A 14,160-nucleotide genomic window follows, 5' to 3' on the forward strand; every position below is an offset into this window, starting at 1 on the left:
CAAAGTACTGGAGTTTCAGCTTTAGCATCATTCCTTCCAAAGAACGCCCAGGGCTGATCTCCCTCAGAATGGACTGGTTGGATCTCCTTGCAGTCCAAGGGATTCTCAAGAGTCTTCTCCAACACCACAGTTCAAAAGCATCAATTCTTCGGTGCTCAGCTTTCTTCACAGTCCAACTCTCACATCCATACATGACCACTGGAAAAACCATAGCCTTGACTAGACGGACCTTAGTTGGTAAAGTGATGTCTCTGCTTTTGAATATGCTATCTAGGTTGGTCATAACTTTTCTTCCAAGGAGTAAGCATCTTTTAATTTCATGGCTGCAGTCACCATCTGCAGTGATTTTGGAGCCCAAAAAAATGAAGTCTGACACTGTTTCCAAGGTTTCCCCATCTATTTCCCATGAAGTGATGGGACCAGATGCCATGATCTTCATTTTCTGAATGTTGAATTTTAAGTGTACTTAGTTTACTAAAAATTATTTCCACCACATAGGTTATTGTGAATCTTAAATAGACAAATACATGTAAGGTGTCTAGAATAATTGCTTGTCGTGTATCAAGCATTCAAGAAATGTTAGTTGTGATTTACTATATCACAGGAGTGCAGAAGCTTAGGTACTTAAATGCTGATTTGTATACTTTTTGTTTACTTTAAAGGGGACAATTCATCTCTTTAGAAAACCACAAAGATCTTTTTTTGGCAAGTTATTACAGGAATTTAGACTTGTAGCAGCTGATCGAAGGGTAAGTTATTTTTATTTCTTAATCCTAATTTTATTTATTGTATCAACAGTATTATAAAGTTGAAAAAGGTAATTTTTAAGACAAATATAAATCACTCTCAATTCATCACAGTGTTTTTATTTTTTTTGTTGGATAAGTAATTTGTTAATGTAAAATCACAGCACTTTAGTATACAGTTGTTATGCCTGGGAGGAAACTCAGCTTTTATTAGTTTTTTTTCTGATTTTAAAGAGTTTTGAAGAAAAATTGTTTGGTGATTGCCTTATGTTGTTAGTTTTTTCACAAATTAAGTGGATGTGGTCTGAAGCCACGTTTTCTCATTTTGTATGTAAGGCAGAAAACAAGTTTTTTCATTAAGTTAAACTTTGAGACTATAAAGAAATAATCGGTACCCATTTTGGTCACCAATGTAGACTTTCTAGTTATTATTCTGTTTTCATTGTTCTCATTACTGTCTCATTTATACTGTAAGTTCCTTGAGGGTAGTGACTATGTGTCTCTTGCTCACATTTTTAATAAAAGTATAAAATAAAATTTTAAATAATGCTAGCTTTATGTAACATAATAAGCAGAAGCAATAATATTGACCATGTCTTGTGATACTAAAGACTTCTTTGTTTTTTACCCTTTTATCTCCTGTTTATAAAACCTTGGGATATAATCAGAAGCCAGTAATTCTAGTATTTGGAAATATTCTCACCTCTAAATGTTAAAGTTCAAGAGCCAAGGGTAGGAAATTAACTCACCTACTTATGTATCTAGTCCATTTAGGATGCTCTCTTGAGAACAGACAGTTATGATGTTGATGGAAAACAACTCTATTGCAGAAGTAAGCAGGGAGTTCTTTAAGCACACTTCAGTGAAACACCGTACACCACAGAATAGGTAGTAGGAGCAAAACGGATACAGGAGCACCTGGATTATACAGACAACCTGTATCATAATTTAAATCTGAAGAGATCCACCTGGCTCATCGCTATTCATTACTTCTCCTGTCTTAGTTCTTAGTGATTGCATATTTCATATGAAAGATCCTTACCTCTCAATTCCTCACCACAAATCTTGTCCTGTGTTCCTCTCAACTGCCCACTCCTATGATCATACCATGCTGCTGCTGCTGTTCAGCTACTAAGTCATGTCCGACACTTTTGTGACCCTGTGAAGCCTACTATATGCGTATGTCCAAGAAATTTCCCAGGCAAAAATACTGGAGTGGATTGCCATTTCCTTCTCCAGGAAATCTTCCTGACTCAGGGATCAAACCCACGAGTCCTGCTTGGCAGGCAGATTCTTTACCACTGAGCCACCAAGGAAGCCTGATCATGCCATACACTTTATCATTCACAATAACTATCTTCCCATTGTCTCAGTTACAAGCATTTTACTCATCAGTCACCGTCTCTTGTCTTTCCAGTCCCCTTCTCTTACCAGGACCTCCAGTTCATTGACTCTGCTGTGTTTTCACTGTTTTTTCACGTCTCTTATTGTCAATTGCTTGCTTATCAATTTAGATTATCTGGTCCATCATTTTCATTTTCTTGCACATGCCTTCAACCCCTTTGTTTCCATCTTCTGTCTATCATACTTTATTGGCAAATCCTCAACTTTATTAAGTCCACTCTACTCTGTACCCCATGCAAGCAACTGAGTGTAGCCTTAAACACAAAACCGTACTGACTGGTCTTACTTTGTTTTTGTTTTTTATTTTTTTTGCCACGCCATGCCACATGTGGGATCTTAGTTCCCCAACCAGAGATTGAACCTGTGCCCCCTTCAGTGGGAGCACAGAGTCTTAACCACTGGTCCACCAGGGAAGCCCCTGGTCTCACTTTAAATTCGTGATCAAGTATGCCATTTGCACTGCCCATACTGTATCTTCCTAGTTTATTCAATTTCCCACGTTCTTAAGTGACATTTTCTTTCACTTCTATCCTCGAACTCCCCAAAACTTGTTCATCCTCACTCTAACCTGTTGGGTCTGGCTTCCTGTTTCTCTGAGGGAAAAGAAGCAATCAGGAGAAAACTTCTGCACCTTGTCATTAGCACATCTGCCGGCACTCTGCCTTCCCTCCCATTTCTTTGAATGAACTGTCTGATCTGGTCCATAAGGCCCATCCCTCCATTGTTGCCTTACTCAGAGCCAGGGTTCCTAGAACCATTCCTTCTTCTCTTGCATTGTTGTTCCTTCTTTAATCTTTCTCCTTCTCACATCATAATTACATGCCATAAATACCACTCTCAGCTGCTGCTTCCTTTCTCTGCTTGCTTTTGAAGCAAAACTATTTAGAGTTGTCTTTACTCTCTTTGTTCAGTTTCTCTTCTCACTGTTTCTGTTAAGCAAAACCAGTCTAACTCTGGTCCCCACTTATCCACAGAAACTGCTTTTACAAGTACCTGATAACCTCTGTGTTGCCAAAAGCAATGGTCATCCTCATTTCCCATCTTATTTGGCCTTCAATGGCATTTGAATCAGTCTTCCTCCTTAAAGCATTTTATTCACTTGGACTCTGAACTGCCACCCTTGATTTTCCTCCTACTTACTTGAAAGCGTGAAAGTATTAGTCACTCAGTCATGTCCGACTCTTTGTGACCCCATGGACTGTAGCCTGCCAGGCTCCTCTATCCATGGGATTCCCTAAGCAAGAATACTGGAGTGGGTTGCTGTGCTCTCCTCCAGGGGATCTTCCTGACCCAGGGTTCGAATCCACATCTCTTACGTCTCCTGCATTGGCAGGTGGGTTCTTTACCACTAGTGCCACCTGGGGGGGCCCACTTACTTCTTAGTCTTTATTTTTTAGTCTCCTTTGTTACTCGCCTCCCATCTTTCTGACTTCTGAGTTTGGAGTGCCCAGGACTTAGAGAACTCTGGCCTCTCTTGTTTGCCTCATTCTGTCTTGGTGAGACTTTCACTACCATATGCTGATGACCCCGTATTTATATCTCAGCCTCTACCTTCTTCCCTACCTCCAATTCCTATATATAATGGCCTTCTCAACATTTTCACCCAAATATCTAATAGCCATCTCAAATTTAGTAAGATCAAACCCGAACTTTGATTTTCTATCACTTCTTCACCAAATGGCTCAGGCCAGAAACCTTGGAGTCACCTTTACCCCTCTCTTTCCTTCACTCCTCACAGCTGTTTTATAAGTAATTGCCAGCTCTGTCCTCGTAGTAGGACAGAAGCTGACTCTTCTAACAGCCACCTTCAAAGCTCCCATCATTCCCCACATGGTTTATTGCAAGCACATTCTAATGGTCTTCCTACTTCCATCCATGCCCCTGTGCAGCATATTCCAGGTTGAGAAGCTGAATGAGCTTTTCAAAATGAAAGCTAAGTCACTGCTCCATCTCATCTGGAATACATCCCAGTTCTTTTCCTGGCGTACATGACACTGCTTAATGTAGCCCCAGACTCCTCTCACCTCTCCTGTCTAGCTGTCCTCAGCCCCTCTTTTATCTCAAAGTATTTGCACTGTGGTTTCCGTTTTCTCTCTGAGATGTCTGGATGCTTACCATCTTCACCTCTTTCAGATTTCTGGGCACATGTCAGCTTATCAGAGAGTTCTTTTCTGACCACCCTATCTAGATGAGCAGCTCTTTAGTATCTTCCATTACTGTGTTCTTACTATGCTTTATTTTTTCTTTCTAGCACTTACCACCACCTGACTTCCTATATTTGCTTCTTGTCTGTCACCCCACCTGGATTACAAGGTCCATGTTTCATTCACTGCTGTATCTCCAGTGCCTCAAATGCTATCTGTTACAAAATAGATACTCAAATGTTTGATTAACAGCTTGATTTGGCATGAGAACGGCATGTATTACATGCTTTATCTGCCTTTTCTGACTGTTACTGAATCCCTGTCCTGACTAGGCCCCTTGTCCAGTCATGTCCTCATTGGGCATACAGTCCCTCGTCCTGTTAACCTGTCGTATCAGTTCTCAAGTTTCTAACATCCCCATGTCACCTGCTCTTCTGGTTTTGCTCCTCCTTGAGGAGGAAATTCGAGAATGGTGTCTCCCATAAATTTATGCTGGGAATTATTGTTCTTCTTTTTGATGCTTCAGTAACGTATTCACCATAACAGCTATTGTGAAGATTTTTTCTGTATTTAAGTGTCCAGTCCTACTTTACCATATGCCTTAGTTTTAGGAAATGGCTTGTTTCTTCCTTAGATTTATAGCCTGTTACCTCTGTGCTCCATGACTGTCACTTCTTTCTGCCTTATGATTTCTGTCTCTTGAGTTACCTTCTTATCCTTCTCACTTCTGGTGGTGGTCTTCCTTTCTAGACCTACAGCTTTCATCTGTATTATAAAACCATCCTATCCCATACCTTTCCCATACCTTATTTGACCTTATCTATTTAAATATATAAATATAAATTATATGTTTAAACTTAACATTTCCAAATAACAACCTTTCCACTATTTCATCTATACTTTGAAACAAGTGTTGGTCTCCCTATGTAGGGATTGGAGCAGAACAAAGTAAAAAACACTTCACTTGATCTCGTCTTCCTTCATTTTTAGAATGCAATTCTTCCTTCCTCTGACTAAATCCAAGCTGTTTCAGATCAGTTCAGTCGCTCAGTCGTGTCCGACTCTTTGAGACCCCATGAATCGCAGCATGCCAGGCCTCCCGGTCCATCACCATCTCCTGGAATTCATTCAAACTCATGTCCATTGAGTCGGTGATGCCATCCAGCCATCTCATCCTCTGTCGTCCCCTTCTCCTCCTGCCCCCAATCCCTCCCAGCATCAGAGTCTTTTCCAATGAGTCAACTCTTTGCATGAGGTGGCCAAAGTACTGGAGTTTCAGCTTTAGTATCATTCCTTCCAAAGAAATCCCAGGGCTGATCTCCTTCAGAATGGACTGGTTGGATCTCCTTGCAGTCCAAGGGACTCTGACGAGTCTTCTCCAACACCACAGTTCAAAAGCATCAATTCTTCGGTGCTCAGCTTTCTTCACAGTCCAACTCTCACATCCATACATGACCACTGGAAAAACCATAGCTGTTTCAAGGTATATCTCAAATCCTCCCTTTTCTATGAACTTCTAAACTGTGGTAATCTCCTTTTTTTAGCAGTCCTGTTTCTTATGACCTATTTGGTAAATAACCAAGCATTGTTCTGTTTTTGGTGGGTGGATGGGCAGGGTGACTTTATTTTGATGTAATTGCAAGCTTATAGAAAAGTTTTCAGATTAGTGTAACGAATTCCCTTATACCCTTTATTCAGATGCATCAGTTGCTTTATATTTTGCCCCATTTGTTTTATCATTGTCTCCATATATATGTTTATAGAGTCAAAATTATATTCAAATGTCATCTTATTTTCTCAACTATTTGAGAATTTATATGTCAGAATTTATTTTCTCTTGAATAATTCCCCTTCTCGAATTTTTTTAGGTTTATATATTGTGATAATAACTTGGTTGATGAATTTTTTGGGAAGTTTTAGAAACTGTAACCCTTCAGTTTTTTAAAACAGGTTGTGCTTATTCCTTTGAATATTAGAGTATGAATCCTCAAACTTGAGTGGACCCAAAGAAGTTTATCGGTGTTGTACAAGTAAGAATGATTTTCCTTTTCACAGTCCTGGAAGATACTGCTCTTTGGTGCAATAAACTTAACATGTACTGGCTTCCTGCTAATGTGGTGCAGTTCCACTAATAGTATAGGTATGTCACTGTTCTTATTTTTATAGTTAATTATTAATTTCACTTTTATTGTTCTCATCTTAAATAAAGGTATGTCTTCCTTAACATGGAATATATTATTCTGAAATACAACTTGAAAGATTTAAATGAGGAAATCTATTCCAAAAGTACCTTGTTATATTCTGTTTTGGCCCTGTCGCTTGGCATGTGGGATATTAATTCCCCAACCAGGGATTGATCCCCTGCTCCCTGCAGTGGCAGTGCAGAGTCTTAACCACTAGACTGCCAGGGAAGTCCCTCAAAAGTACCTTGTAAACTATAAAATTTGGTTCAATTGTTAGGCATTATTTAAAATGAGCTTTTTCAAAAGATTTAAATCTATTTGAAAAACGGAGGTTTCTTTTTATTTTTTAATTGAGGTATAGTTGATTTATGTTATTAGTTTCAGGTGTACAGCATAGTGATTCAGTATTTTTATAGATTATACTCCACTCAAAATTACTATAGGGACTTCCCTTGGTGAGGAAGCTATAGATTAATACATTTGTTTGTTTTATTTTTTAGATTTCATGTATAAGTGATACCATATAGTATTTGTCTTTCTCTGGCTTATTTCCCCAAGCAGAATATACTCTAGGGGTTATCCGTGTTGCTGCAAATGGCAGATGCACTCCTTTTTATGGATGAGTAATCCTCCTTCCTGCCTCTGTGTCTGTTGATGGCCCCTTGGGTTGCGTCCATGTCTTGGCTGCTGTAACTAGTGCTGCTGTGAACACTGGGTGCATGTATCTTTGTGAGGTATTTTTAGTGATAGATTAGTTCTTCAATTTATGTAGTGTATAAATAAGATTTTGAGGTTTATTGAGTTTTTCTTAAAAGGTAAAACCTCTTAATATCTTTCTTGTGTTTTTAAAAACCTCTTATATTTTTATGTACCATTATTTGTTGTATTTCCTAACCATGGATTCAGTAACATTTTAATCAGTCTTTCTGTTGTTTTGCAGCTTTAACTGCCTATACTTACCTGACCATTTTTGATCTTTTTAGGTAAGTTTTAAAAACTCTCCTTAATGTTTTAAAGCTTATATAGAATTTGTCAATCAACTATACTTCATTTAAAAAAAAAAAGAAAGAGATGTCCAGAAAACTTCCCCGTTGTTTTACTTCTGACCTTAATTTGTGGTTACATGGGTGGTTTTTTTTTTCTATTTGTTAAAATGTACATATGTGCTTCATGCACATTTCTGTATAAATGTCCTATTTGGAATAAAACAGTAAAAATAAAAGAAGAGTTTATTGCACTGAATTTATGAAATTTTCTTTAATTAAAGGAAAGTAATCTGTGAAATTGGAGAAGGAAATGGAAACCCACTCCAGTGTTCTTGCCTGGAGAATCCCAGGGACGGGGAAGCCTGGTGGGCTGCCGTCTATGGGGTCGCACAAAGTTGGACACAGCTGAAGCAACTTAGCAATAGTAGCAGCAATCTGTGAAATAAGTAAAATTATCAACATGGATCATGTATACAAATAAAAACAATTAGAAGATATGCTGGAAGAAGATATCCCATTTACATAGCAACAGAAAAATACCCAGATGTTAGGTCAGTTGCCTACCTATAGATGAGTCAGCTATAGGTTCCTGCTAGGGAGCAGGAACATGTAAGAGCATACCAGTTCCCACTGGAACTGTGTAGATGGGAAAAGAAATGAGGGGTTAATAACTGCAAAGCAAGTATGTGATTGTGAGATCGAGAGACAACCTGTCGGCTCCTGCTTTTGGGGACCTTTCTTATTTCCAGTGTGTGTGTGCTTAGTCACTCAGTGGTGTCCGACTCTTTGAGACCCATGGACTGTAGCCTGCCAGGCTCCTCTGTCCATGGGATTCTCCAGGCAAGAATACTGGAGTGGGTTACCATGTCCTTCTCCAGAGGATCTTCCCAACCCAGAGATAAAACCCAGGTCTCCCGCATTGTAGGCAGATTCTTTACCGTTGGAGCCACCAGGGAAGTCCCATGTTTCCAATAAAGATTACAAAGTGCTTGGACAATGATGTCTCCAATATCTGTGCCATAGGTGTGTTATAGGATGTCTTTTCATCAGTCACATAACTAAATCTTCTTGATGGATCTAAAACAGATAGTTGTTACCTGAATTTCACACTGTAGTAAATTGTCTTAGAGTGAATTTCCACTATACCTGGAAAGCAACCATAACTTTACCTCATCTAGAATATTGTCAAGGTGTTATTAATATTTAGTTTAACTTTTAACATAGATTAAATAAAGTTTATCAAAGTTGAAATGTTTATGCCTGCTACTACTACTAAGTCACTTCAGTCGTGTCCGACTCTGTGTGACCCCATGGACTGCAGCTTACCAGGCTTCTCCGTCCATGGGATTCTCCAGGCAAGAACACTGGAGTGGGTTGCCATTTCCTTCTCCAGTTTATGCCTAGAACCAAGTAAATATTCTTAATTATTACTATGTTATTTTTTGCAGGCTCAGTTATGGAAACCATTTAGGGTGGATAACTTACTGAGTAGAGAAAATATGAGTTTAAAGTATTCTATTTAACTGTCTTAATGGTATATCATAACTTCTTCTGTTTCTCCCCATGTTAAAACTCACATGTTAGGGTGTTTATTGTGATTAGATTATAAATCATTAGAATAATTTGTTGTTAGCCTGTGAACACTGTTACTTTTAGCAACTTAGGTATTCTGAAAACCAAATTTCTTTTTGTATGTCTTCTAGCTCTTGTTCTAATGCTGTATTTATTTGCCTTTTTACTTAGTTTGATAACTTGTTTAGTAAGTTACTGGGTGATGATGAGGAAACCTAGCCCTGCCTATTCGTTTGGGTAAGTTCAATTTACTTTATTTTCTGCTAACTTATTGCTATTAAAATTAGTAGTTAAACTACTAAAGAGCTAGCTTGAATATTTGTAGAAAATAAGTATTGCCTGTTTAGTGTGATAATGATAAATAGTAAAATTAGATTTTAAAAAGCATCTTCTAAGAGGATTCTAGATAAGAAACATAGATGATTAAATTTAAATCATATTACAGTAAAATGTTCACATTAGGTTCTTTGCTATTTTACAAAACAAATCTTAACATAAAATGTTCATTTTAAGGTCTTTGGTAATTTCTTATTTCAGTTAGAGAAAGTACAAAGGATTTTTGTGTATGTATCTTCTAGATGTTAAAGTAAGTGGGATACACTTTAACGTTAATGCAGTGGTAGAGGTATATTTTTCCCATAAGACTAGATTTGTGATAGCAACAAACTGACAAAGATTTTGAGATTTCTGTGTCTATAGTTTAGAAATTGCTGAAAGCTGGAAAATAATCTTTTACATCAGAGGATTTTTTTTTAATATTTATTCATTTATTTCACTGGGCCAAGTCCTAGTTGTAGTATGTGGGATCTAGTTTCCTGACCAGGGATCGAACTTAGGGCACCTGCATTGGGGGTGCAGAGTCTTAGCCACTGAACTACCAGGGAAGTCCCGGATGTTTTTATTATATTAGGAAAAGAAATGAATTCCTTTCAGATTCAAGGAAAGAACTAGAAAGAAAAATTTAACCTTGGTGAAGAAACTCTTGAACCAAACTTAAACTTTCTTTTCCATACCATTCATTGGGATTATATTCTTTTGAACAAAATCAGGTTTTATTTACTTAAATAATAAGACAGAGTGAACATGAAATTTTAATGCAAAATGAAAATATTTGTGTGTCACTGAAATTTAATAGAGTTGGACTGTTACTATGATAACCATTTGTAGAGAATACATATCTGTATATGGAAATCTTAACTCTTGAGTCAGGCTTTTGGTGGTGACAGAAATCCAATTCAAACTAATTTGGTGGGAAAATGATAATATACCTGTGTGGGAAGACTGAGGTAAGCTGGCACAGGGACACTCAGGACATTGTCTTTCTCTTACCTCAGTGGCCTGCTTTTCTCTGCATGTCAGGTTCAGTTTCTCAGACCATTTTTCTCCACTCTGCTGGAATGATAACTTCTAGCAAGACTTGGAACCTTCTCACCTTCCTCCTAGACAGGAAAGGACTCTTCCCCAGCTCTTGTTCTGAAAATTAATGAGAAAGAGCTGTTGGTTTTTCCGCCTTGGTATAGATGTTAGTCTTTTTAGTTCAGCTCCTGTGGCCAGGATACAAGGTTTAATAAAGACATGACAGCTCCCATTTTGGTCTCATTGCTTAGAGAATAGGAAACGAGAGAGCAGTTAAATATAATTACAGTCAGTTGCATGGCTTGAAGTATCATCTATATCTGATAATTCCAAAATTCAGTTCTGTAGCACTGAGATTTATCTCATGTCAGTGTTCCCTTCATGCCAACTTCACATGGGTGCCTAATTGATGTCTTAAATTCAAGCTAAATTTCCTGTTTTGTTTTCTTTCCCCAACATCTGTTCCTCTGTAGTTTTTCCCATCTTAGTAAATACACAGCCACTTAGTTGCTCAGGCAAAATCCTCGATTATTCTCTCATCACCCATATTTATCCATCAGGAGGTTATGTCAGGATAACTTACAAACACATCCAGAATCTGCCTCCACCCCCATTTCTATCTCCAGTACTACCATCCTAACCAAGCTACCTTCATTTCTTGCCTTCAGCAACATCCTGCATCCTAATCCTAACTAGTCTGCATACTTCGCTTTTCCCAACCCTTGGAGTCCATTCTTTGTGTAGCAACCAGTGTTTGTTTGTTTTTTTAAAGCCTAAATCATGCTATCATTCTACTCCTTAAAACCATCCAGTTGTTTATCACATTGAGAGTAAAATCCTGACTCCTTTCCCTTGTTTATAAAGGCTGTGTATGACTTAGACCCAACCTACTTCTTTTCAAGTTACCACTGTCATGCACTCTGTCTTTGTGTCTATAATTTGAATATAACTTATTCTTGCTTTAGGATCTTTATACAGACTATTCTCTCTCCTTGAGATGCTCTTCACCTGATTCTTTCAAGATAAGCCCAGTTTTGTTATTCCAGTCTTAATATTACCAAGTGCTAATATCATTAAGTGACTGGGTGCAGTCTACAATGAATTCTGAAATAGATCACCTAGTTAGTCTTTTGTCACATCAGACTGGACTTCCCTGGTGGCTCAGACGGTAAAAATTCTGCCTGCAATGCAGGACACCCAGGTTCATTCCCTAGGTTGGGAAGATCCCCTAGAAAAGGGAATGGCAAGCCACTCCCAGTCTTCTTGCCTGGAGAATTCCATGGACAGAGGAGCCTGGCAGGCTGCAACCCAGTCCATGGGGTTGCAGACAGTCGGACACGACTGAGTGACTAACATTACACACCAGACTACTATAATTCTCTGTATAGAACTTATCAGTTATTTGTTTTTTTGTCTCCCCCTTTAAATATAAATTTCTTGGTAGCATGGACTGTTATCTTATTCTTTTCTTATATCCTTGTACAGTTTGATGAATTTTAACAGATAAATATACTTGTATAACTACTATCTGGATCATGATATAAACCATTATAAGTTCCCCCAAAGCCTCCATTCATGACTTAAGGTTGAGTCAAATGCCGAGAAAAGTAACCAGTATTCTGATTGCTGTCATTTCAGATTATTATTGCCAGTTTTGAAATCATATAAATGGGATTGTAATATGTATCATCATATAGCAGTAATTCATTCTTGTTCTTTGCTCTAATATTCCAATATGCCAATATACGTTTATATGTTCAACTATTGAAAGAAATTTAGATAATTTTTACCTTTTTGTTATTATGAATAAAACTACATATGCTCATTTTGTACTTTTCTTTTGGTATACATGTGTGCTCATTTATGTTGGGCATATGTCTTTGAGTGAAATTACTGTCATAGGACTTGCATATATTTGTCATTAGAAGATAGGATAATTCCAAGCAGTTCTCCAGAGTGGTTTTGCATTTCTACTGGCAGTATACATTTCTACTGGCAGTATATCTGAGTTCTAGTTGCTTCAGGTCCTTACCAACTGTTGGTATTGCCTTTTTTTTTAAAAGCCATTCTAGGATGTGCAGTGGTATCTCATTGTAGGTTTAAGTTATTTTCTTGATGAGTATTTGAGCACTTTTTCTTACGTTTATTAGCCATTCAGATTACCTCTTTTCTGAAATGCTTGTTAAAGTGTTTTATCCATTTTTATATTGGGTTGCTTATTTTTTCTTATTGATCCATAGGAGTTCTTTCTCTTTCATTCTCTTAAAGCTATCTTCTGATGCATGGAATGTTTTTAATTTCAATGATAAATTCAGTTGATCAGTCTTTTCCTTTATGGTTAGTACTTTCTGTGTACTTGTCAAGAAATCTTGGCCCAAGATCATGAGATACTCTTCGCTGTCATTAGGAGTTTTACAATTTGACCTTTCACATATAGGCTTAACAATCAAACTAGAATTTGCTTTTTGTATATGGTTTGAAGTAGAGGTCAAGGTACATTGGTTTCTATACAGCTATTCAATTTGATAAAACATTAATTGAATCAAGTTTCTTCTTTTTTATTGCTTTTATGTGCTACTTTTTCATTAATCAAGTAACTGTATATGTTGGTCTGTTTCTAGATTCTCCTTTCTCTTCAAAGTGTATTTGTCTGTCTTTGCATCGGTTCTGTACTGTGTTAATTACTGTAGTTTGAAATCTTGCAGTGGAATACTGTAGTGGAAATCTTCCTACTTTGTTCTTTAGACCTTTGCTTTCCTTCACCTTTTGCATTTCTATGTGCACTTTAGTATCAACTTATCAATATCTACAGATAACATTGCTGCATTTACATACTGTTTTTTCCATACCCTCCTATAACCCACTTTTCTTCATTTATTTCCTTTCATGTCAGTAAATACATTTGTTATATTTTTAGTAATACATAATGGTCTTTTGTTGATTCCAACATTTTTCCATTACCAATAGCAACGTGATGTATGTCCTTAATTATTTTATTGTTTCCTGAATTTTGTACCTCCTGGAATTAAACCAGCTGATTTGAGGAGAAAAAAAGTAATGTGATGAACATCCTTAATTATTTATTATCTTTTCTGAACATAATTATTTCCTTGAGAAATTTTAGTGTACGTACATACTACAAATGTTGAATGCCATTAAACTGTGTATAGTGGTAAAAACCAAGATAAATAAGACAGCAGTCCATGGCCTCCAGCTGATAGTTTAGGGATAATAAGACATATTCAATTAACTGCAATTATATGTAAATGTGACAGGCAGTATCAGTTCAGTTCAGTCACTCAGTCGTGTCTGACTCTTTGTGACTCCATGAACCGCAGCACCCCAGGCCTTCCTGTCCATCACCAACTCCCGGAGTCACCCAAACCCATGTCCATTGAGTCGGTGATGTCATCCAACCATCTCATCCTCTGTCGTCCCCTTCTCCTTCTGCCGTCAATCTTTGCCAGCATCAGGGTCTTTTCAAATGAGTCAGCTGTTCGCATCAGGTGGCCAAAGTATTGGAGTTCCAGCTTCAACATCAGTTCTTCAAATGAACACCCAGGACTGATCTCCTTTAGGATGGACTGGTTAGATCTCCTTGCAGTCTAAGGGACTCTCAAGAGTCTTCTCCAACACCACAGTTCAAAAGCATCAATTCTTTGGTGCTCAGCTTTCTTCACAGTCCAACTCTCACATCCATACATGACCACAGGAAAAACCATAGCCTTGACTAGATGGACCTTTGTTGGCAAAGTAATGTCTCTGCTTT

The 14,160-nt window shown here is 37.7% G+C and overlaps 1 protein-coding gene across 2 annotated transcripts in view; it reads left to right on the top strand.

The window, feature by feature from the left end:
• The window catches only part of SLC30A6 (solute carrier family 30 (zinc transporter), member 6), a 48,605-nt gene that overhangs the window by 4,025 nt on the left and 30,420 nt on the right, over positions 1 to 14,160 (top strand). For both annotated transcript variants that reach the window (XM_010829815.1, XM_010829816.1), the window contains exons 2-5: positions 663 to 749; positions 6,350 to 6,434; positions 7,418 to 7,460; positions 9,207 to 9,272. In XM_010829815.1, the coding sequence (XP_010828117.1) occupies positions 663 to 749; positions 6,350 to 6,434; positions 7,418 to 7,460; positions 9,207 to 9,272 (281 nt within the window). The remainder of the gene's footprint in view (positions 1 to 662; positions 750 to 6,349; positions 6,435 to 7,417; positions 7,461 to 9,206; positions 9,273 to 14,160) is intronic.

Source organism: Bison bison, unplaced genomic scaffold, assembly GCF_000754665.1.
Source record: "Bison bison bison isolate TAMUID 2011002044 unplaced genomic scaffold, Bison_UMD1.0 scf7180017864508, whole genome shotgun sequence".
Classification (NCBI taxonomy): domain Eukaryota; kingdom Metazoa; phylum Chordata; class Mammalia; order Artiodactyla; family Bovidae; genus Bison; species Bison bison.